This window comes from Capricornis sumatraensis, chromosome 2 (assembly GCF_032405125.1).
Source record: "Capricornis sumatraensis isolate serow.1 chromosome 2, serow.2, whole genome shotgun sequence".
Taxonomy (NCBI): domain Eukaryota; kingdom Metazoa; phylum Chordata; class Mammalia; order Artiodactyla; family Bovidae; genus Capricornis; species Capricornis sumatraensis.
In genome coordinates this window covers 210993574-211019615 of record NC_091070.1, presented here as the reverse complement: position 1 = coordinate 211019615, position 26042 = coordinate 210993574, and the positions used below count along the sequence as shown (strand labels likewise).

General features: G+C 33.9%; 1 protein-coding gene across 1 annotated transcript in view; it reads left to right on the top strand.

Moving 5' to 3' along the window:
• Nucleotides 1-829: 829 nt before the first annotated feature.
• The window catches only part of ZMYM4 (zinc finger MYM-type containing 4), a 73386-nt gene continuing 48173 nt past the window's right edge, over nucleotides 830-26042 (top strand). The window contains exons 1-16 of the mRNA XM_068961881.1: nucleotides 830-1346; nucleotides 3032-3093; nucleotides 3445-3615; nucleotides 10395-10479; nucleotides 10717-10972; nucleotides 15038-15212; nucleotides 15325-15537; nucleotides 19007-19157; nucleotides 19611-19726; nucleotides 20162-20437; nucleotides 20611-20761; nucleotides 21534-21706; nucleotides 22419-22569; nucleotides 23119-23259; nucleotides 23592-23629; nucleotides 24675-24819. Of these exons, the coding sequence (XP_068817982.1) occupies nucleotides 833-1346; nucleotides 3032-3093; nucleotides 3445-3615; nucleotides 10395-10479; nucleotides 10717-10972; nucleotides 15038-15212; nucleotides 15325-15537; nucleotides 19007-19157; nucleotides 19611-19726; nucleotides 20162-20437; nucleotides 20611-20761; nucleotides 21534-21706; nucleotides 22419-22569; nucleotides 23119-23259; nucleotides 23592-23629; nucleotides 24675-24819 (2818 nt within the window). The 5' untranslated portion in view covers nucleotides 830-832. The remainder of the gene's footprint in view (nucleotides 1347-3031; nucleotides 3094-3444; nucleotides 3616-10394; nucleotides 10480-10716; nucleotides 10973-15037; nucleotides 15213-15324; nucleotides 15538-19006; nucleotides 19158-19610; nucleotides 19727-20161; nucleotides 20438-20610; nucleotides 20762-21533; nucleotides 21707-22418; nucleotides 22570-23118; nucleotides 23260-23591; nucleotides 23630-24674; nucleotides 24820-26042) is intronic.

Genomic DNA, 26042 nt, shown 5'->3' with positions numbered 1-26042 from the left:
CAGACTGCAATAAGTTCAAGGGGTTAATGACTGGGAGATGAAGTAGAAACAAACCAATGTAAACTTTTCCCCTAGCAGTTTGTGAAAGAAAGGTGAATTAGGGCAGGAAAAAGAAATACAGGACTGAGTTTTCTTGTTTGTTTTATTTTGGAATGGGAGAGACTTGAGCATGTAGTTCAAACAGTAAACAATTTTTAATATTTATTCTGGCTTGGATAAATTTTATTTTTATGTTTTAATATTCACCACTGTAAACAGTAACTGCTGTGTTTATTAAGGGTTAGTGTAGGGAAATTAGGACTCTGAGGTCAGAGAACTGGGTTCTAATCTCAGCTCCCCAGAATAGTCTCTATGATAACTATAATTATCACTTTCATATTCCCTTCTGTGTGTCAGTCTCTGTGTTAGTAGGCCCTTTATACATACTATCATTAAACCTCACCACAAATTAATCTGCAAGGTGAGTATTATACTGTTTTATAGATAAGGAAGCCTTAGAGTTTCTTCTCAGGATCACATAGATTTTCAGTAATTATGCTATGATTCCAACACACAGATGTCTCATTCTGAAGTTGGTACTCTTTCTTTCTATATTGCGTTGACTTTCTTTCTAACTTAAAATAGTTTCTCAAGTTTTATGTCCCTGTTTCCTTATCTGTCAGATAGGGATATCTGTCACACCTATTGAATATTGCAGTATTATTATCTATATTTTGTTTGAAAAGAAAAAATATATATAATTTGTTAAATGCCAGACAGACCTTATAAATATGGTCATCTTTAGCACTATCATTTGTCTAAACAGTATTTTACTTTTTAAGGTGGTGGTATCATGGATACAGAAATGTCTGAAGATATAGACCACAACTTAACTCCTACCCTTGACAGCATGTCTTATGGAATGCCGAATCAAACAGGATCTGAAAATTCATTGCTGGATGAAGATGATTATTTTTTGAACTCTGGGGATCTTGCAGGAATTCCAGTCGTTGGTAGTGACAATGAGGATGAACAGGATTTTAGTTCAAAGGACAATCTTGTTTCTTCAATTCATACTGATGATAGCTTGGAAGTAGAGAGAAGAGTCACACAGCATGAATCAGACAATGAAAATGAAATACAGATTCAAAATAAATTAAAAAAAGACTTTCCTAAACAATTTGATCAGGTTTCTGTCTTTAAATCAATACGGAAAGATTTTAGTCTAGTAAGAGAAAACAGCAAAGAGACATTTTCTGGAAAGGAGAAAAATAGAGACCTAACTTATCATGAACGTGAAAAACGGTTGGATAAACCCCATAAAGAGTTGGATTCAAGGTTGAAAAGCAGTTTTTTTGATAAAGCAGGTAATAATTGTTGGAATAGAGCCATAAAACACAATAAATAACAACATACTGATAATAATACAGCTTTATTACTTCTGATACTAAGCAAAGTGTGAACAGTTAAATTCATTGTAAGCTTGTCATTTTTCTTTTATCCTTGTTCTTTGCAGAGTGACTGAATTTCTCCCAGTAACTATTGGTAATGGTATAAATGGTTGAAAAATAGCTCTAAACCTCATTTCTCCCTCCCCTGGTTGCAATATTTTGATGAGAAGGCAAGATACTCGAATCACCTGTTCATTTTCTTTGGTTGAACATTGGAACCTGAAGTTGGATTTAACTTCTTTGTGCTGTAAGCACTAATTCAAACTGCTGTCCCACCAATTAGTCCAATTTAGGGAGGGTTTTCCTTTTTGATATCATTTCTATTTTATGTTTTAAAAGTTTCTTAAGACTCCTCTTGAGCCTCTTTGCCCAGCATACCCTATACTTTAGCTTCAGTTCCATTCTTGAATATATACATTTTCTTATTTCTATGCCTTTCTTTTCTCTTGCTGTTCCATTTGCTTGCATGTCATTTTCTCTCTTGTATATGTGCCTGTAAAAGTGCTTCTTATCTGACAATACCTAACTCATAAACCTCTTCTACCCTGTGGTCATCCCTAATCTCGCTGCATCAAGAGTGTTTGTTTCCGCATCTATATTTCCATAGCATTTTGTTTATGCCTCATTTGTTTATAGTAATTATCACACAGTATCATAGCTGTTTGTTTTGCCTTTACTTGTTAGTGTGAGAGTTTATTGAGGGCCGGACTGTATCTTACTCATTTTTGTGTTCTTGGGGCCTAACCTGGTGTAGTGAAAATAGTAAAATTTCAATAAATATTCAATAGGTGTGAAAGAAAGCAAGGTTGAATATACTAGTCCTTGTGTTACTATTTCTTCTGACAGTGCTAGGAAAACGATGATAGAACAAATCAGTATCATTATAAAGAACAATTAGTTTAAGTATCCATTATGTACAAGGGTATACTGTATTTTTCAGTATATATTATTTAATGTATTTTCAGTATGCCTAGAAGGAATAAATTATATGGGTACTTATCTTCAGGGAACATAATGTCTAATAGCAGAACGGACAAGTCAAGTAGTTGAAGTGTTAATGACCAGTTGAATAGCATAAAATTTAATTTATAATTGAAGACAATGGTAGAAGAGTTTTTAATAAAGCAGTACAATAATATTTCTTTGAAATAACTGAAACTGTGTTTTAGGTATTCTTAGAAGAGAAATTATTTTTAACTTAGTGGACAAGGGAAGGTTTTCTAGAGGAGAGGTGATTTTTGAACTGAGCTGAATCTGGAAGACTGTGTAAAGATTAGGATAGTGGGGACTTGGAATGATATAAGCAGAGATGGGGAAGAACAAACTTAAGTAATTTTTAGAACATGGTGAATAAAGTAACCACTTTATTTAGGTTTGAGCAAGGAAATAGTGTGAGGTGAAGCTAAAAGCTAGGTGGGGCCAGATTGTTTATTTTGAGTGAAACTACCTTGTGGGTATTTTTTGGTACCCTTTTCACTCTAATGAGCATCTTTGTTGGAAAGAGAGGTGATTATCAAGTAATAGCTTTTTAGGTCTCTCTTTGTAAGATTTGTTATTCATATACATATGTTTGTTTTGTTTTGTTTTTTTTCTTTCAATAGCTAATCAAGTTGAAGAAACATTACATACCCATTTACCACAAACCCCAGAAACAAACTTTAGGGTAAGTTTTCAGTGTGTATGTAGATTGCTGTAACTGTGGCAAGTGTCAAAGTTTTCTTTATGTGATTTTCTAAACTGTAACTGTATGTATTAGGTAGAGCACTGGTTTTTTAACATTTCCTTTATTATTTGGATAAGGACATCTTTGGAGATGTGCTAAGAAGTCTTTGCTCTTAGATTCTCTCTTTGTATTTGATATTTGGACATAGATCACATTTACTTGTAAGCATAGGGACTCTTATGAACATCCATAGAGTTCTTCATTTCCAATGAGCTTTTCTTTGGGTGTTAAACCTGAAGAGGAATAATTTAAAAATCTGAATATTTATTAATCCTTTATATTGTGTTTTAGGATTCCAGCTATCCATTTGCCAATAAAGAATCCATTGGTTCGGAACTGGGAAATTCCTTTGCATCAAATATTAGAGTTAAAGAAGAACCTTTGGATGATGAGTATGACAAAGCAATGGCACCACAGCAGGGACTACTAGACAGAATTAAAGATGAACCTGACAATGCTCAAGTAAACATTTCACCTTTTTTCCCCCTTTTTTTGGTTCCACACATGAATTATTCATTCAAGAAAGGAAGTTCTTGATTAAGAAGTGTTTTGTGGATGGGGTGAGAGGAGACTCTTAATGAAGGTTGAGGAAATTGAATTATCTTAAGAATAATACTAAGGAATCAACCAGAGTTACAGGAAACTTTTTTCAAGTAGTAATTAAGGCTTCTAATTCACTTTGTTCCTTAATAATGCTGTTCTGTGATTTTTAACAGTTTCAGTGAAGGATTAGGGAAAGTGAGTCTTCAAGGATTTGAGATTTATAATAGCAGACATGGCTGGAGTTTATGGAGGTTTATGAGTTTATGGTGTGATTGTTTATTTAAGGTAGTAATAAGCCTTTTACAGTTATTGCTAATGAAGTATGTAAAGATTTAAGTGTTTTTCAGGAAGGATTAATGGCCAGGTTATCTTTGGAAGAGTTAATTGATTGAGGAACCAGTTCTGTAGATCAGTGGGTTGAAGATAAAGGAGACTTTGATGGGTGATACAGGATTCCAATTTTGAGGTGTGTGAGTAAAAAGGGTAGGGATAGAGCTCTGTTATTTTAAGGTTGTTCTGGAGATGAAAGTTGGAGAGCTCCTGTAACTGTGAATCCTGAAGTCAGTGAAGTTATCCATGCAGTTAATGACATAGCAGTGGTTGGAACAGAATAAAGACGGTGTAATCATTTAAGAATATAGAAAAGGACCAGGGGATGAATATGCAATAGCAGCAATTGTTTGAGGATGTTCTGTATTTTATACAGATGGTGTGAGTGCAGAAGCTGAGAAGTAAAGATTGCATGAATTAGCTGTTTTTTTGAGATGACATTTGATCTGGAGAAAGCTTACCTTTCCCTTTCTTTTATATTAGGGTGGTTGAGAATGTGAGACTGTGTGGAAGAGATGTTTTTCACTCAGATGTCTCTAAGCAGGGTTTCTCAGCACTGTTGACAGTTTGAGCCAGATAGATCTTTGTAGTGAGGGGCAATACATCCTAGGCATTATAGGATATTTCGTAGCATCCTTGACCTCTGCGTACTAGTTGCCAGTAGCACCATGCCCTCAGACATTGCCAAATGTCCCCTGGGGGACAAAATCCTCTGGTATTGAGAACCACTGTTTTAGAGTAGGAAAAGGCAAGCGATATAAGTGATTTATGTGAGTCAGACTGATGCCTTAATTAAACAGGAATTCCATGGTGCCCGGTGGAAGGTAGCTGTATAGGGTAGTGATGATAAAGCTGTAGAGTTGGATGGGTATGAGTGTGGTAGCTACAAAGAAGGTGGTAGAAGTTTGAAAGAATGATAATAGAAGCAGGCAAAATAGAGATATCTGAATTAGAGATAAAGAAATGTCCTGACACCTAGGCGAGATCCATATGGCAGTGTATATTTCAGAAGACTACAGTTATGTCTGTACAGAGCAGATCTCCATCCTTTACATGCCCCAATCTGGACACGAGAAATCCATAAGGAATCGCAGTGCTGTCAGGGTACCAGAGACATCAGTTTCTCCCTGTACATGACCCAGTGACACTCCTTGAGATGAAAGACAGTTATAGGAAAGACTACATACATTAAGGGAAGGGGGCATCAGGAAGGGTTATTTGTATTACTGTTTTGAAAACAATCAGATATTCCAGTGACTAGAGAACAGCAATAGGATGGAACTGTCAGGACCCAGAAATACCTACATTTTTATCAACTATTCAGAGTGTAATAATGTGTTATAAAATACCAAATAGGAAGTTTCATCATGATTTTGGGGAAGAACTTCCGTAAGAGCTCACCACTTGATTGACTGGACTCGAGAACCAAGCAGGAATGTAAGTCCAAGGCATAAGGTCTAGAAGCGTTCTTTATGCTGATCCCAAAATAAGGAAGTTCCAACGCGTGAGTGGGTAAAGCTAGGTTTTCTCTGAGAAGTCCTCTCTGTTTTCAGCTACACCAATCCTTTGGGATCAGACCTTCATCATTCTTCTAGAAATTCCTCAGGGGACCTCATGTTAAACTATGGATACCGGATTCTTTATTTCCCTTTCCCTTCCTTACCCTTCTCTCCCTTTCTTTCCTACTTCCTCTCCCCACTCCTGTTTCCTCTCCCATTCTCTTGCTTCCTTCTTCATTGTTCTGTTCTTTTAGGTATTTCTCCTCAGTGACCATTGGAAATCTCTATTCATTTTTCAGTACTACCTAATGGTTTATCACTCTTCATTTCCAAAAATAGGTTGGAAGGAGTTCCGATGAATCATTCTGAAACAGTACTATTAACCTAATGCTCATAAAATACTGATAGATTTAACAGCTGTGGTCAGTCTTTACTTTTGACCATCAGTTACTTGTAATAACTTTTCTCTTGACTTAATAAGATCATAGCTTTAGCTTCTGACACCTTGTAGAAACCTCCCTTGGCTTTTCTCTTTGCTTAACGTGTAGCTTTGTTTCAACTTGCTTCCTTATTCTCCACTTTACACAATTCATTTTAGTCTTAGTATTTTTACTTTCCCATATAACTCACTAAGATATGGAAATATGTTTATATATGTTTATCCACTTCTTCCCAATTGCTCTTGATTATTCTTCAGTTACAATTTTCTGGGTTTGCCAGTTGTCATACTCCTTCCTTTGTTACTGGCATAGCATCGTTTGTCCTCCTGGTTGCATTTCTTCATTCAAATCCTATTGCCTGTTACTGTATTTTCTATATAATATTTACAATTACAGATACTTTTATATGTACTACATTGTTTCATCCTCAGAATAAAAAGGCCAGAGTAGATGATATTAAGTCCATTTATAGATAAGAGAACTGAGGTTTGTAGAGGTTAATAAGTTATTCAAAGCCATATGGCCAGGAAGGAGCCAATCAGGGGCCTTCATCAAGGCCTTATTATTAGTCTACCAGACTTTGTTCTATAAATAAAAGTTGTTTCTCATTTTTTCTTTTCCCCTTTTCTATAGATTCTAAAAACTGGAATTCAGTAAATATTACTTTTAAATAAAGATTTTTTTCTTTTTGCTCATAATAAAAGGAGAGCTAATCTATAATCTCATTGAAATAAATGGATTAGAATGGGAAAGCAAATCAGTTAATTGTGATAATAGTGAGTCATAGTTGTGGAAAGTAGGATGCAATGATGTTGTAGCTTGTTTTTTAGCTATGTCAAGTTAACGTGGTTATAGAATCTGGGTTTTTCATTTCTGAAACACTGTCTTGTAATAGTGATATATACTTTATGGTAAACAAAGGGAAAGTAAAGATACTAGTAAAGGATTTTTTTGGTTTTGACATCTGTTTTTCTGCTTCTGAGAGCTTTTGGGTCATAAGATTTTCACTTCTCAAGTTATTAGTCTTTGATTTCTTATTAAATATTTGTGAAATCAGTCATTGTTGGGAGGATGCTAACATAAAGCATTGTGGGGGGTACAAGCAGAGTACTTAAGATATATATGTATTTTACTATGTTACATAAGTAATATGTACTTGAGGCTTAAGGAATATATCAGAAGTTTTAAATAACTGTCATAGACTGAGAAAGAGAGCTGATTGGAGACCATTAAAGTATACCCATGAATAGTGATTTTTTCTTTCTGGAATTTTCTGAGATTAGAAAAGATTTTTATTTGTAATATGCCTTAATATCCTATATAATGTAGGAATGTTAGAATGAGTCAGTATTAGAAAATCTCTTAATGTATAACTTTATCAACAGGTCAAATAAGACTAGATAGATAGATAGATGCCAAAAAAAATTTCAATGTAATTCACTATACATTTCTTAAAATAGATACTCTCTTGATCAGGTAAAGAAATACCTACTTCTGATCAATAACAGTCATTGAATTTAAAAGTAAAATGATGGAAACCTTCTGTTAATAATTACAAAAATGAACACACATTATAAATGTCAGCAATATTATTTAACTCTTGCTGGATTTTCGACCCAACGCATGTTAAAGAAATTAGGAGAAATAATGGAAAAGGGGAGACAAAATTACCATCATTTGCTGGTAAGGATCTTTATTAGAAAGTTAATAGAATTCATGAAAGTTTAGTTGAGTAGCTAGTTGAATTTTAGTTATGTAAAGCAGAGCAGTATTTCTATAAATCAGTTTCCCACCTAGATAATACAGTGAAAAGACACACTATTTCCTATAGCAAAGTGACTAAAAAGTGTTGTATCATACAAAACAACTTGAATGAAAGGATAGACTTTCTTTAGAAAATGAAAGAAATTAGTTATTCCCAAAGTAAAATATAGTTCTGATACAATTCTGATGAAATATCAATGGTTTCTTATGTTTTGAAGAAGAATAAATAGGCATGCACACACACATTATATTATATGTATATTCTAGTAATTAGAGATATGGCAGACTATCAAATGATTAAGCATCTCACGTTATTTTCATTAGGATAGTGTGAAATTGTAAGAGTAGTAGCCTGATAATGATGCAGAAAAGATTGCCACAAAAGAGGTATTTTTAGAGGAATTTGATAAATTAATTGTAAGTGAAAGGAATTCACCAGCTATTCAGAGAAAGAGAAAGAAAAATGTTCATTATATATCAAAATAAATAAATCCTGAATGGGTTAAAATAGGAGTTGGCAAATTATATTACCAGCAGCAGGCTAAATCCCGCCTGTCCTCTTTGTTTCTGTTTTGTTTTTCTGTATACTCTTTTTGTAAATAAAGCTTTATTGGTTATTGCCACAGTCATTCATTTATATATTATCTATGGGTGCTTTTGCTCTACGAGGGCAGAGTTGAGTAGTTGTGATAGCATGGCTTGAAAAGTCAGAAATACTTCATATCTGGCTTTTTGCAGATAAAGTTTTGCTGACCTCTGGATTAAAGGACTCTATAAAAACAATGAGAGCATTTTCTTAGCATTTTATCATGGAAGTAGAACTTTGTAAGAAATAGAAGTGAAGTGAAGTGAAGTCGCTCAGTCGTGTCCGACTCTTTGCGACCCCATGGACTGTAGCCTACTGGGCTTCTTCGTCTGTGGGATTTTCCAGGCAAGAATACTGGAGTGGGTTGCTATTTCCTTCTTCAGGGGAACTTCTTCACCCAGGGATCGAACCCAGGTTTCCCGCATTGTAGGCAGATGCTTTACTGCCTGAGCCCCAGGAGAAGCCCTTTGTAAGAAACAGAAGGAATTGCTAAAGCTAAAACCATCGATTTTTTGGCATAAACATCGGAACTTCAGTATGTAAAATTTTAACTGAAAGAACATATTGAGGAAATATTGATAACAGATGCTATAGGAGGTTAATATTATTACCTTATAGTGCTTTTTTGTAAATGGATACTGAAAAAATTGGAAATTATAGCAAGAATGGGAAAAGACTAAGTGGCTTTTTTCACAAATTGCTAGAATAAATGTAGTTAAATTTTTAAAAAGGAATCTGTCATTGTGCACCAAGAACCTTTACTATATACTTATCTACCTAGTAATTCCACTTTTAAGGTTATTTCCTTAGGCAATAATCCTAAATATGAATGTATTAGCATTCACAAAGATGTACATCATGGCATTAATGATTAAAGCAAATGTGTGGAAACAAATGGACCAGCACTCGGTTGTGATTTTGTAATTTCAGTGCCATACAGGACTATCATCAAATTGGAGACTGAGACCAAGGGAAGAATTAGTAATGGTATCCTGTCTTTACTTATTTAAAGTTTTGATATTTTATCATGGAGTTTTGCATTAAAAAAAATATGACTGAGAATTGGTGCCTTAATTTATACCTGAGGCAAGGCCTCACCTCACTCCAGTCTCATCCTTCTGTAATCTGTTATGTCTATTAAATAATATATATCAGTATTTCTTGAATTTGAGTAATGTATGGACACCTGTTGCCACAGAAAAGGGAGTATGTTGGAGTTGCCTGAGAATTCCAAGAATACGACATCTTTTGGGGTTTTGCAAGTTTCAGATCAAAAGTTAAATCTATTACTTAGAGGTTTCACAATGCAATAATATAATTGTAAAAGCTAACAACAGTACTATAAACTTGTATAACTCAGTTATATGTGATTATTCATGACTGAAAATAAGCTTCATTCAATAAAAAATTACTCAAAAACTCTAATTTTTTTTTAGAATTTTCATACTGCTTAGAGTACCTTTATATAGATCTCATGGATTCTTGGAATCTGCCTTTAGAAACACTGATACTTAGCCACTAGAAGTTATTTTGGAGTAAAGTGTGGTAATATGCAAATATTCAGTTGATTCAAGTGACCAAAAAAAATCACTTTATAAAAATGGTATATTCAACATAATTACAGCTGTATTAAGAAACACATACTGGAGGGGAAAAGACTGGAAAGAAATATACCAAAAGAATAACAGTGGTTGGTTGGTTGGGAGTAATGGAAATATTGTAAGAATTTTTTTCTGATTTCTATTTGTCTAAATTTTGTATAGTGTGTATTACTTTTATAAGTATAAATACGTAAAATACTGTAGTAAATTGAGAATTAAACAGTAGTTTGTGAATATCTAGTAGTGCTGTAGGCTAATTAGATAGCTACTTTGATTTTTTACCTCTTAAACTCAAAGCATGTATAAACCTGTTATACCCTCATTGTAATTTCAGTTTGCTTGCTGCTATTTCTTACTAATGTAGTAAACGTTTTCCAACCTTGTATAGCCTTAGTAAAATGTCTTGAATGTTTCGATTTCTTTAGACACAATGTATTCATTTTTTATTTACATATTTATTTATTTTTCTTTTTAAAAGGAGTATAGTCATGGCCAACAGCAAAAAACTCAAGAGGGGGAACTGAAAATTAGCGCTGTGTTTTCAGTCAGTGGCAGTCCTCTTGGTAAGAAACAACTGAATGAATGAATCACGTTTGTTTATTCTGACCAGTGTGAGTGAGAGGAAGTGCCTACTTATATTAGTAAATTAGGAAGTTCTCTCTGTCTGTTTAGAATGGCTTTAATTGTGTATTGCATAATTAGTTTTGGATTTCAAAACTAGTTCTAGAAGAGAAAGAAAGGATGCCTACTTAAAATTCATGGTAAAAAGTAAAACTTTTTTTCAATTTTTTTTTTTAAAGCTCCACAGTTGACTACTGGCTTTCAGCCTTCACTGGCATCATCTGGCATGAATAAAATGCTTCCTTCAGTTCCAGCCACAGCTGTTCGAGTTTCCTGTTCTGGTTGTAAAAAAATCCTCCAGAAGGGGCAAACTGCTTATCAGAGGAAAGGGTCTACTCAGCTGTTCTGCTCTACATTGTGCCTCACTGGATATACAGTTCCACCTGCCCGCCCACCGCCTCCTCCCACTAAGAAAACTTGCTCAAGTTGCTCAAAGTATAGCAGAATTCTAATTTATCTTCTGTTTCCTTTCTTTCAAGATGCTTTGTTCTGATTTGTGTGTTGTTTAATTTTCTACTTTTCTGTGTTTTTTGAGAAATATCACACATTGTTCACTACAAACTTGTTGCTGCTGCTTTCAGTCTTACAGGATGCGAGGTGCTCAGCTTTCTTTTAACTTTAATTAATGTGCATTTTATATAATAAGAGATTCTTTTGAAACATTTTAGCATCCCTGTTAGTTGAGATGCTTTATAAAACAAAACTGCATAACTTAGAGTAATATGTGACTGAAGTATTTTATAACTGTAGGCAATAGACACTTAAATCCAACAAATATTTAATGCTTGTGTGTATTTCTTATTTACATAGTTGGAATTCACTTAATACTTTTCATATTAACTTTAATTAGATTCCAGTATATTTATTTTTATCTTCTCAGTATCTCTGAAGTATCTCAAAGGTTACATTTCAGTGTTTAATAACAAGAAATTATGACCTTAGGATCATTTGAGGAATATGAACTAATTTTGCAGGGTGGTCATTAGACACTGTTTAAATAAGTCAGAAGAAGATGAATAATGCTCTTGTTCTGAAACAATTTGGCTTCTGTTATTAAACTACTCAAACTATGATTTATTTGTATCAGTACTTAGATCAATACAAGGATGTTGGCCTTTTCTGACTAGAAAGGGAAAAAGATGCTCCCTCTTCTAGTTCAGTTGGAAAAGGCATATAGAAAGAAACTTCTAAAATAAATTTGAGTATGGTTAGATGTTCCAGAAGTTATATTTGCATTCCTTTATGTTTCAAATTAAATTTAGTAAAAGTAGACTTTATTTATAATGTTTGAATTATGAAATATGCTTTAAAAAATGAATACTTACAGACCACGTATCTAATTACTGTATTTTAGTAAATTCATCATCTTTCTAAGGTTAATCAACCTGAGAATTAGACTTTTTATGAGGCTTTTTTCAGTTTCCCATTTTGCCATGAAAAAATTTCATGTGACTTCCTCTTATGTTTCTTTATTTAGTTCTTGAGCAGTCAGCACTTTCTAAAATTTCAATGATTTCTCCTTTCATAATAATAGTCATAGATATTTATTGCAATGATTTATCAGTGAATTTCAAAATGACCATTCATAGAAGTTTAAAATGTGTGCCCTCTTTTTGTGTTTTTTAATTCTTATCCATACATGTTCTTCTTATCTAAATTCACTTTATCTCTTTGACCTCTGGTATTGACCTCCCATTATCTGGAGATGGTTATTTTTACCTGCATGTCATCCCTTAGCTTTATTTGATCTTACGTTGTTTAATTATTTTTAAGATTACATTTTCTTCTTTTGTAACGTTTGGTCTTACCCAAACATAAATTTCAGCCTGTCATTCTTTGACTTTAAACTGTTCTACCTCTTCCCTCACTTACTCTGTTACCTTTTTTAAAACCCTTTGCTCTTCCTTTGCCCCTTTCTGGTCTTTTTTCAGGTACTCCTTGCCTGCTTATCACCTCAGGTTTTCTTTTTCATTTTCTGTCTTCATTTCCCCCTTTCTTTTACTACAGAGTACCTTTTTCACTCAATCTCAATCCAACCATTTTTATTAGTTTTGTTTTCCTTTGTTTTCTGTTTCATTTCGTTTTCTGAACTACTCTTTCATCTCTGTTTCATCACTTTTCCTTTCTCTTTTTTTCTCTCTTGATTACACAGTCATTACAGCAGTTTGGAATAGTCTGGTTTATCTGATTATAAAATTATTGATATAAATTGTGCCTTAACTATAAGGAAATTAGAGTCAAAGAAGTTAAATGATTTACTCAGTGTCACATTTAAGCAGCTTGTTTTGGCATATTCCTTTTCCCCCCTTATAGTCCATTTAGTCAAATAGGTTTAATTTGTAATTCAGTCCCTATAAGAAGGATTTTTACTTTAATTTGAATAGGTGGAGATAGAAAAGATTTCCTTTCTGATAAGCTTACTGCTGTTTTTATGTTGTTGTTCAGTCACTAAGTCATGTCCGACTCTGTGACCCCGTAAACTGCAGCCTGCCAGGCTTCCCTGTCCTTCACTATCTCCCAGAGTTTGCTCAGATTCATGTCCTTTGAGTTGAAGATGCTGTCTAACCATCTCATTTTTTGCTGCCCACTTCTCCTTTTGCCTTCAGTCTTTCCCAGCATCAGGGTCTTTTCCAGTGAGCGCTTCACATTAGGTGGCCAGTAGACTGGTAGAAATAATAGCAGCAGCACTTAGGTTGAAAGAAGCTACATCACTGGAGTAACAATTTTATTTTTTAGTCTTTTATTAACCAAATCTCTTAGCATCTTGAATTTAACCTAAAGTCTGAATATATTTTGGCTAATCATTTAATCTTTAGATTTCATTAGTAATAAGGATGTAACAATTTCACTTCCTACACTTTCTGATTTTTTTGACATTTACTTCATGTTTTAATTATATAGAGAAACAAACATTACTAGAGTAAGGTGAAATTTTAATCCAACAAATAGGCAGATATGAAAAACGTTTTTCACATTCTCCCACATATCCTGTCTTCATTTTTGCCTGTCTTTGCTTTTGTCATCAAATCCAACATTTAAAAGAGATAATTTGGATAAGGATACTTGTGTTAGTTAATACCCATAGATCAGTTTTCTAGATATAATGGCACGCAAAGAAGTAACTGTTTCAGGATTGTCTGTACCATTTCTGAATTTTTGCTATCTGAAATGATGTTGCTCATTCTCATTCTGACATAAGATGTAATCTGTAACAACAAAATGTAATGCAGCTGGATGTTAAACATACTGAGAGCCGGGAGAAATAGCTGCTTTTATGCTTCTATTGCCTTGATCCGTGCTGTTCCCCAACGCTTACCTCCTTAGCCTTCTAGAAAACACCTATTTAAGGTTCAGATAAAATATAATTTTCATGTCACATCTTGTCTAATACTTTAGTAGTACATTTTATGTATATAAATATATTTGTCAAAATTATTATACTATTTTAAGAATACTTCTGTTACAGTGTTAACTATATCATTTATGTGCTTGTCTCAGTATACAAGCTCCTTGAGTGCTTGTACCATTACTTGGCCTAGGGTTGGGCTAGTCCCTGACTCAATATAACTGCTCATTAAATACCCTTATAAATGAAATATAATAAATTAAAATGTAATTAAAAATAGCTATAAAAGGTTAGAAAATGCAGATAATAGAGTGGTGTTAAGCTCTAAGTATTGGAAGATGAGGTGTGGTGTTACGAATTACAGTATTGTGATGAATCCCACTGTGTTTACTGCTTTCCTTTATTGAAACAGGGATATTTGTAATCTTTTCTAAAAAGTACTATATTAGTATAATCTGTTCAAAATGTAAGAATGAATATAACAGTTTATTTATTATTATGTGAGTGTATACTCATGGGACAGAGACATTGTTTAAAGAACTACTGGTTTTGAAAATGGTTTACACTTAATCTCATAAACTTCTATGCAGTAAGACTGATTTGGGAGTGGGATAAAGGGTGGAATGGTAGGGAGTCTTAATTATCCCAGTTTTAATCTTCATTGTCTTTTACTAATGCTTACAGGTTGAATTACTTAGATATGAAAATGTTCAATATAATCTTGATAGAATATGCTCTGTGTAGTTTGAAATGTATTCTTAATTTTGAAAGATAGTGACTTCAAATTTTTCAAATGTAATGTTATTTGAAGAGTATTTTGAACATACAGGAGACCTGAATAAAGAAAATAAGAATCTCCTATAATTCTTCCTCTTAGAGATAGTAAATGATAACTATTTATCTTAAAACATAGTATACTGATCCTCACAACAGTTCTGTGAACTAAGCCATGTATTTGTTTCATTTTATACAACAGAGCTTGAGGATCAAAGAGATTTATCAGTTTATTCAAGAAAACCCAGGTTTCAGGTTTAAACTTCAGTGCCCTTTCCCTATACTTTTAATTGCCCTTGTTTCACTTGATATTTCTAGTTGACAAAAAGGAAAAAAGTGAATTATGTTGCGGCTTATTTTATCTTTGTTGTCATTTTTAGAGACATTTTAAATCCAAAGGATGTGATCAGTGCCCAGTTTGAAAATACCACCACTAGTAAAGATTTCTGTAGTCAGTCGTGTTTGTCAACATATGAGCTGAAAAGAAAGCCTGTTGTTACCATAAATACAAATAGCATTTCAACTAAATGCAGCATGTGTCAGAAGAATGCTGTTGTAAGTTATCTTTTTTACTTTACTGGGGGAAAGAGTCTGGTATTTGTGCTTGAACGACAGCTTTTGGTGATCTTTGCCTGTTGTTTCTAAGTTGTTACTTTATAATTTCTAGATTCGACATGAAGTTAATTACCAGAATGTGGTACATAAACTTTGCAGTGATGCCTGCTTCTCTAAGTTTCGCTCTGCTAACAATCTCACCATGAACTGTTGTGAAAACTGTGGGGGTTACTGCTACAGTGGCTCTGGACAGTGCCACCTGCTTCAGATAGAGGGCCAGTCTAAGAAGTTCTGTAGTTCAGCATGCGTCACCGCATATAAGCAGGTATGTGACCACACCTCAGAAGAATCTATTTTGGTAGAAATTACTTATGAAAACGTGACAAAAGTATTAAGTTCTTATTATTAGCTTAGTTAGTATTTTTGCATCTAAACAGTATTTGTGAAATGCTTGTATATTAAACACTCTTGTTACGGAGCTTTGTAAGTACTAGTTGTACCCCAGTGTCCATGGGGGATTGCTTCCAGGAACCCTGAGGAAACCAGAATCTGAGAATGTGTAAGTCCCTTGTATAAATTGGTATAGTAATTGTATATAATCTATATACATTCTCCTGCATACTTTAAATCATCTCCAGATTATTTATAATATCTAATACATTGTAAATGCCATGTAAATAGTTGCTGACATGAAGCAGTTTCTTTTGCTTTTTTGAAACTTTCTGGAATTTTTTTCATTCAATGTTTTTGAACAGTATTTTGAAAATGCAGAAAAGCATGAAGAAGAAAATAAAATGCATCTCCCAGAAATCCCCAGTCTCATCATTTTGGTTTATGCATTCTAATCTTTGCATCTGCTAATCCCAAACTCCCAATCCATCCCTCTCCTGCCCTCCTCCTGTCTTGGCAACCATCAGTTTATTTTCTGTGTCCCTCCCTCATTCTGTTTCTGTGTCATAGATAGGTTTGTTTGTGTCCGATTTTAAATTCCACATATAAATGATATCATATGGTATTTGTCTTTTTCTTTCTGGCTTGCTTCACCTAGTATGATAATCTCTAGTTGCATCCGTGTTACTGCAAATGGCATTATTTTGTTCTGCTTTATGGCTGAGTAGTACTCCATTGTGCAGAGACATGTAGGTTGTTTCCATGTCTTGACTACTGTGGATAGTGCTGCTGTGGACAGTAGGGATGCATGTATCTTTTTGAATTATCCTTTTGTTTGGATGTATGGACAGGGGTGGGATTGTTGTATCACATGGTAATTCTGTTTCTGCTTTTCTGAGGAACCTCCGTACAGTTTTCCACAGCGCTGCACCAAGTTATATTCTCACCGGCTGTGTGGAAGTGTTCCCTTTTTTTTTTACACTCTCCCCAGCATTTGTTATTTATAGACTTTTTAATGATGGCAGTTCTGACTGGTGTGAGGTATAGTTTTGATTTGTATTCCTCTGACAATTAGCAGTGTTGGCAGTTTTATTTACACTGTTTATATTTTGTTGATAAGTTTTGATTTAAAATTCTACTTTAAAATTGATAAGAAAGATAGTAAGAACTTTTTACATTTTCAGTTTTATAATACTTTCCTGTCTCACTGCATTTACTGATCATTCTTTTTCATAGAATAGTAAATTTTTATATAGTTTATGAAAACTGGTGAATTTAATAATGTTGATTGAGAAATTTCTTTTAAATTGTCCTTCAAACTTTTCAATGATCTTGAAATTTTAAACATCCTAGTGTTTCCATTTATTTCTTGTTAATGTGCAGGCATGTGTAAAAGACTTAGTGTTAGTTCCTATTCAATCCTTCCTTAGAAACACTTTGTTTTTGTTTTCACATGGGAAAAAAAATCCAGCATCTTTGTTTGCTTTGTCCAAAAGATGGTTTTCCTGATACTGTGTCAAGTTCTAAAAGTTACTTCTATTCAGTCTACTGGAAGATGGTAGTATGGTCCACAAGAGGAGAAATACTTTGAAATGCCTTAAGTTTATCACTTTCAATTTAGCTGATACCTATTAAACTTTTCACTTATTAGTGTGTACTTTAGAGAAAGGATGTGGATTTAGAAGTAAATAGATTTTGATTTGATTTCCAGACTTTCTGTTCAAATAGAATTTTATATTGGGGAAAGTAGTTAAACTCCCTGACTGCGTTTTCTTTTCTATAAATGAATATGTACTACCAATGTCACTGGGATGTTTTCAGGATTATGTGAAGTAAGAATGAGAAAGCACCTAGTATACAGCCTGAAATGTTGAAGATGGTCATTTCTGCTACTTTCCTTTTCTTCTATATACTTGTTAAATTTATTTAACAAGCATTAGATGTGGTTCCTGTTTTGAGGTGCTATATGTTCCTTGGGGAGATATACGTATAACTGTGTATAGATGCTATGTAAGTATTAAGGGATTCAGAAGGGCACAGCAGAAGCAAGGTCAGTTCTGCTTGGTAGTTTCAGAGATAACTCTTGACCTAATTCTTACAAATGAAGTTTGTATTTGTAGCCCTGATGGAGGAAGAAAGGAGAAATGGGGTTGGAGATGCTGAAGACATTCCAGATTGCAAGAATGTGCTCACCTGAACATGTATTTATTTTAATAGCGAGTCTTACATAGGAATCTTGAAATCATTTAATTGGTGCTAGATATACTGTATAAGTTATCCTGAATGTATGACATGTTAATAGTATCTAGCATTATTTACTACTGATTCACAGAGTGGGAACTTAAGATAACAGATTCTTTCATTGTCTATATTGGACACTTGGGATAAGTTTCCTCTCACTTTATTGCTGAGAGTGTGCTTTGCTGTTATTATCATTATTAATTTATTTTTTGGCTGTGCCATGTGGCATGTGGGATCTTAGCTCCCTGACCAGGGATCAAACCCATGGCCCCTGCAGTGGAAATGTGGAGTCTTAACCATTGAACTGCCAGAGAATTCCCTGTGCTTTGTTATTGTTAGTGGTAGTATATTTGAAAATGAATTTTTCTGGTAAGTTTATTGATTTCCTTGGATTCACATGTCATTGCTATATGCAGCACCTTTGGTGGGGAAGTTCTTCCAATGTTTTGAAGAGAGTAAGAGCATGAATTCTCTGTTGTGTAATTTTTAAAACAATGGGGGGGATTTGTTTGGTTGGAGTTTTGTATGGTATATTCTTATAGCTAATTTACTTTATACGTAATATCGAATAGTTTGTACTTAACCCCTTATGCTTATCTTGAAGTGAAAGAAAGTGTTAGTCACTCAGTGTGTCTGACTCTTTGTGACCCCATAGACCTGTAACCCACCAGGCTCCTCTGTCCACGGGATTCTCCTGGCAAGAATACTGGAGTGGGTTGCCATTTCCTTCTCCAGGGGATCTTCCCAACTCAGGAATCAAACCCAGGTCTCCCACATTCCAGGCAGATTCTTTACAATCTGAGAGGGAAGTCTAAAATAATGATTTTAAAACTGTAGTTGCAATGGATCCCAAAATTAGTTGCTAAAAAGCATTGTTTTTTAATGAAGTTGAATAGAAAGGAAAAATATCAAGCTTATCGTGATATATATTATGAAACTTTTCAGTTTTATGTACTGCTTATTTAATACACAGATACAAAACATCAGAAGTATGTGTTACTGAGTGATTTTCTAAAATTTATTTCTTACTGAGGATTGTAATCATAAAAGTTTGGAAGCCATTAATTTAAAATATTTCAACAGTGTTAAGTATAAACATTTCAAAGAATTATGCTTTCACTTGTAATTTGGTAAAAATGAATGTTATTTTATTCTCTTAATAGAAATCAGCCAAAATTACACCATGTGCGCTTTGCAAATCATTGAGATCCTCAGCAGAAATGATTGAAAATACCAATAGCTTGGGAAAGACAGAGCTTTTCTGTTCTGTTAATTGCTTATCTGCTTACAGAGTTAAAATGGTTACTTCTGCAGGTAATATTGGTTTCATAAACTTTATAAATGTAATAGTTGAAAAAATTATGATTATTGCTTTGTTTTTATTGGTTTTAATGCAAATTAAAATATTTCAGATCTGTGTTGTAAAATATCACCTATTATCTTGATTGCATACTTGGTTGCCTATTTGTACATCTTCCTTACCAGAAGAATTTAGGGCTTTTTAAATGTACTTATTCACACCTGATTTATTTCAGGATTTGTTATTTTTTAGTTTTAGGGTGTAGACTGTGACAACTTTAAATTATCCGAAATATTTTTAACATTGTTAGCTTTTGTCTACATGTGAGGTAACTGAGTTTAATTTTAGTTCCTGCAACATGACTTGGCCCTTGAATTTTCATGTATTGTATGATACTTATTTACTTTCTCATACATTTGTATACATTTGTATGTATTACTCATTAGCTTTTATTTTGATTTGCTAAGGTGTACAAGTTCAGTGTAACAGTTGTAAAACCTCAGCAATCCCTCAGTATCACCTAGCCATGTCAGATGGAAGTATACGCAACTTCTGCAGCTACAGTTGTGTGGTAGCTTTCCAGGTATGGCTTCAGGACTCTTCCTTTTCTCCAGCCAGTTAGTAGCCTACAATAGTGAAGTAAACTTATTAGGTGTTTGCTAACTGCCTGGATTGCCTACATTTCTGTCTCAGTTTTAGTAAATAAACTAGGGTTCTTTGGTCCACTCTCTATTTGGACGCATGTTATTTAATTGCTTCCTGTGAAATTAAATGATACTGTTATTATCTATTGGGAGGATATTATCTTTAAAGATTATGATTAGTTAAATTATTTTATTTTTTGGATGTAAATAACACTCCCCCCATTCAGTTATAAGCTACTGAAAGGCAGGGATTTTTGCCTGTTCACAAAATATATATTAGGTGCCTAGAACTGTGCTTGATATAGGTAGGTACTCAGTGACCTCTTACTTGAAAAAGTAAGTAGATTGATCTTTTTATTTGTTTCTTCTTTCAGAATTTGTTCAACAAACCAGCAGGAATGAATTCTTCAGTAGTGCCCTTGTCTCAGGGCCAAGTAATTGTAAGCATCCCTACAGGTTCAACAGTGTCAGCAGGAGGGGGTAACACCTCTGCTGTTTCTCCCACTTCCATCAGCAGCTCTGCTGCGGCTGGTCTCCAGCGTCTTGCTGCCCAATCCCAACATGTGGGGTTTGCACGAAGTGTTGTAAAACTCAAGTGTCAGCACTGTAACCGTCTTTTTGCCACAAAACCAGAACTTCTTGACTATAAGGTAAAGTATAGGAACATGATAGAGAGTTTGGGTATAAAATGATCTATTTGTAAACTTACTTCTGGCTTTTCACCTATCAAAATTACACTATTTGCTTGAAAGTAAGAGAGAGAAAGATTTCCCCAAGATAAAAGCCAAATGTTTAATTAGTACTTAATTTTATTTCTTTGCAGGGTAAAATGTTTCAGTTCTGTGGCAAAAATTGTTCTGATGAATATAAGAAAATAAATAATGTAATGGCAATGTGTGAATATTGTAAAATTGAGAAAATTGTAAAGGAGACTGTGCGATTCTCAGGTGCTGACAAGTCATTCTGTAGTGAAGGTAAAGATAGAAGATTATCTTCCCTACCGAGCATGTTGGTTGTTTCAAAAGTAGTTGATAATTTAAGCTGTCACTGTGTAACTTTTATCTATTTCATCGTTTGTGTGTAACACCAAAACCTTTTGTTTTGTTTATACTTGTTCACTCTTTTCTGGTATAATCCTTCATGTTGTAAAGATGTTAAAATGAAGGAAAAGATCCCCAAAGTATATAGCAAAAGATGATGGTGATGGGAAAAACGGTTGATGTTATTAGATTGATGGGGATCTTTTAGTTCTTATATTTATTTCTGAAGGGAACTTCTTAAATTTTTGTAGCATCCTAAGATGATACTTTTTTTTAAACATCCATTATATTTCTGAATATGCAAATCAGTGTGTCTTCCTTATTTAGATGACTGTAAGTTTAGAATGTTTTGTTTTACGCTAAAACCAGGCAGAATTAACCTCCTAGTCTAGTGACTTTCAAACCTCTTGACCACATGGAGAAAACATACATTTTACATTGTGACCCAGTGTATGATCACATACCCAAAGAAAACAAGTTTTATGAAACAAAACTGACTTTTATTATATATGATGGACTGTAATATTTGCTCTGCTGTCTTTTTATAAAAAAAGAAAATGGTAGCATCAATCCTCTAAATTGATTTCTTGATCTACTAATTGGTGAGAACCCAACTGTGCAAACTTTATCATAGGGCATTTAAATTAAAGATGTAAATACTTATTATTCTCTCTAATGTTAATTTTACCTTCTCTGATTTTTTTAGGTTGCAAATTGCTTTATAAACATGACTTGGCAAAACGCTGGGGAAATCACTGTAAAATGTGCAGTTATTGTTTACAGACATCTCCCAAATTGGTACAGAATAATTTAGGGGGGAAAGTAGAAGAGTTTTGTTGTGAAGAATGCATGTCCAAATATACAGTTTTGCTCTGTCAGGTAAATATGATTCACGTTCCTGGGTTTTTCAAGTTAGGGCACATTTTTCCCTTCTTTTTTTCTTTCAAATAGTATAAAGGGCAATTAATGATTTTCAGTGTTAAGTGTAACGTAGGATTTAAAAAGACTTTAATGTCACTGAAGTTACGTTTCGTTTGTTTTTTAATTTCCTTGTAGAAGACATATGTCTTAAAACATTAAAATATTTAAAATTATAATTATTCACTTATTCTTTAAAATAGTCTTCTGACGTGTTTAAGGAAGATGAGACTATTTCCATATCGCTTTTTTAAAATTGCTATTTTTGGCATCTCTATAATGTGACTTTTTAATGTATAAGATTGTTGACAGATAAATAATTTCCAATTTCAGAATCATTAACCTTCATTTAAAAAAAAAAGATGAATTATAGTATTAAAGTATTAGGTGTGCAGTACAGTGATTAACAATTTGGAAATGTTATACTTCACTTATAAAATATTGACTATATTCCCTGTGTTGTACCATATCTTTATAGCTTATTTTCTGCATAGTAGTTTGTACTTCTTAGTCCCCTACTGTATATTGCCCCTCCCTCCAGGATAGTTAACCTTCCTTTTAGTGATCTAAATTCTAAGCAGATTTCCTCACTCGTTACCTGGGACCTTTTATTTCATCAGACCATAGATAATTTGTTTCTTACTTCTTTACTGTCTTCTGTTTCTTTTTTCAGATGGCAAAATGTGATGGTTGTAAGCGACAGGGTAAGCTCAGTGAGTCCTTGAAATGGCGGGGAGAAATGAAACATTTCTGTAACCTGCTTTGTATTTTGATGTTCTGTAATCAGCAAAGTATGTGTGACCCACCTTCACAGAACAATGCAGGTAAATTTAAACTTTAGTCTTAGGTCAATGCCAGGGACTAACTACTATTCCACAGATTGAGAATTTTAAACAGTTGTAAATAATTTCATGAATTGTAGATTTCATTCTGTTCAAATCACATTAACATTTAGATCCCTTTTTGTTTAACACCTTAGATTAATGCCCTAAATTCTTTCAGTTTTCTCTGAGCATATTTAGTCAAATAAACTCTGTTAGAACTTTATGGGAAAGAATGGCAGATAACGTTTTATAATTGAAGATACAGATCTTGACTTCTTTAGAAAAGCATTTAAGATTATAACAAAGAACATAGAATCTAAACCACATAGCCTTTTTTATATACCACATGCATAGTTATGCAAGAGAAAGTACATGGAATACTTTTAAGGTTCAGTAATTTAAAAATAGAAAAAAATACAGTTAATCTTGAAGTGACTCTTTAATCCATTTTACTGTAACCTAAAAGCATTGTTTAACCATCTTAAGATGTTGGTTTCTATGTATGTTCATATAAATTACATGAGGTTTTCTTATTTTTATTTTAATCAGCAAGTATTTCCATGGTGCCAGCTGCTTCAGCAGGGCCCCCATCTCTAAGAAAAGATTCAACTCCAGTTATAGCTAATGTAGTATCATTAGCAAGTGCTCCTGCTGCTCAGCCCACAGTGAACTCTAACAGTGTCTTACAAGGTATGACTTGATTTGACAGCAGTCATTTAGCCTTTTTGAGGTTGATGACAGTGGTCCTCTACCTTTTTTCTATCTGTAATAATTTTCATATGTTTGTCACATTCATATTAGGAACGGTGGTTCTCTATGTGCTACTGTGGCATTAAACAGTGTTTTTGTAACAGTTTCCAAATCTTTTTTTCTTGTATAATACTTTAGATTCTACCCTTCCCCTGAATAAAATAAAATACATATTTTTATTATAAAACTTTGTATTTATTTTCTAAAAATCAGCTTTTAATGCTAGTTTTTAAATAATAAGATCCTAAATTTTATGTTTTTATTCATATCAGGTGCAGTTCCAACAGTAACAGCAAAAATCATTGGGGATGTAAGTTTTATTATTTTTATTGTTATTGCCACTGTCTTTTCCATCTTACGCAGAATGAATATGTCTAAGCTGGTTTGCCCTCATTTATTTTTTATTATATAAAATAAATTTCATGAGTTCATTTAATCTTGTTCAGAAATAGGATTTCCTGGTTATTTAACTAGGTCTTTTATGCACTTCAGTTTTTTGGAATGCTTTATGTAGTTACTGAAAATTTTTGTTTTAATTATATAGAATTACATTTTATAGCATTCAGACATATAAGGATTTGGGGCATTTTGTAATGTAGTCAGACTGTAGATGAAGTATTTGTAGAAAGTAGTTTGTTTCCCATTCAGTGCAGATTATGCCATAAATAAGCATTCTTTTATTTTTTAAAGCTAAATATTTTTGTCTCTTAAAAGGACAAAATCAATAATGAGAAAAATGTAGGACTAGAACAGTGGCATTTCTAAAGTGTTTCCTAGTCTCTGGGACAATTTTCATATCATCTTTTCTCAAGTTACTTCCAGGATCATGAATGATGTTATTATTTCTAGTTACCTTGAAACTGGTTCTTCTAAGATTTAACTCAGTCAAGAAAAAACAGTTCTGATTTTAAACTCAACCATCATTGTTACTGATCAACAATATTTCATAAATGCAAATGGTATTTTTCTTGGTTAACAGAACTGGTAATTAGATACATTCAGAGTCAATATGTAGTTATCAGGGTATTTCTTTATTGCTGTTAATATTTCAGGAGTTTTGTATTTCTTACATATTTAATTGAATATTTATATTCTGTGTCTTCCATGTGATTCCAGTATAGCATTTCTTTTGAAATTGTAATGCTTTGAATTATAACATTATATAGTGAAGTGTTAGTCGCTCAGTTGTGTCTGACTCTGTGCAACCCCGTGGACTAGGGCTCCCCAGGCTCTTCTGTCTATAGGATTCTTCAGGCAAGAATACTGGAGTGGGTTGCCATTTCCTTCTCCAATAATATTATACAATATTTCTCATAATTAGTAAGCTTTTCATTTCTGATGTATTTTTTTACTAGGCAAGTACACAAACAGATGTCCTGAAACTGCCACCTTCCCAGCCTCCAAGACTTTTGAAAAATAAAGCTTTATTGTGCAAACCCATCACACAGACCAAGGCCACCTCTTGCAAACCACATACACAAAACAAAGAATGCCAGACAGGTATGTTCCTTGTGTTTTCTTTGTTTAATTTTTGCTAAAGGAAAGGAATGTGGTATGTGCTTACATTAATTAAATGGCTTTTATTTCATATGTGATGTATTTCATTGCTCATATACATTGCACAATTGAATCCTTACAGTATCCCCGTGGGTTAGGTGTTTTCATTAACTTAATTACTTATGGCAAAGAAAAGGTAGTTGATAATACCATGCCATGAATGCTTCATTTGATTTCCTTATTCATGGCAGTGATATATTATGGGAAATATATCCAAATTCCATAGCTTTTGGAATTATATATACAGGGTCTTAGTTAAGAGGAACTATTATTTTCCAGACCACCCTTAGGTTTGGACTTTTCCACACTCTGTTTCAAATAAAGTGAGTTCTTTTGGGAAGAGCTTTAGGGCTTTCTTTTCTTATAAACTGCCTCTTCCCTCTTTGAGCTACTGCTTTTCTGGATTGTGGACACAGTATGAGCTTCTGATCTTCTTAGCTTCCCTCTGCTAGTATGGAATCTCTGCCCTACAAGTGAACTGGGATGAAGGTAGTTCGGACCGCGGCTTTGATAGCCTTGCTATTCCCGTAGTTGTTGATGTTCAGTTCCTCAATCATGTCTGACCCTTTGCAGCCCCATGGACTGTAGCACACCAGGCTTCCCTGTCCTTCACCATCTCCTGGAGTTTGCTCAAACTCATGTCCATTGAGTCGGTGATGACATCCAACTATCTTGTCCTGGGTTGTCCCCTTCTCCTCCTGCCTTCAATCTTTCCCAGCATCAGAGTCTTTTCCAATGAGTCAGTTCTTCACATCAGGTGGCCAAAGTATTGGAGCTTCAGCATCAGTCCTTCCAGTGAATATTCAGGATTGATTTTCTTCAGGATTGACTGGGTGGATCTCTTTGCATTCTGAGGGACTCTCAAGAGTTTTCTCCAACACCGCAGTTCAAAAGCATCAGTTCTTCAGCCTTAAGCCGCCTTTTCGGTCCACTTCTCCCGTCTGTTTGTGACTACTGGAAAAACCATAGCTTTGACTCTATGGACGTTTGTCGGCAAAGTAATGTCACCGCATTTGAATATGCTGTCTAGGTTTGTCATAGCTTTTCTCCCAAGGAGCAAGCATCTTTTAATTTTATGGCCGCAGTCACCGTCCACAGTGATTGTGGAGCCCAGGAAAATAAAATCTGTCACTGTTTCCATTGTTTCTGCATCTGTTTGCCATGAA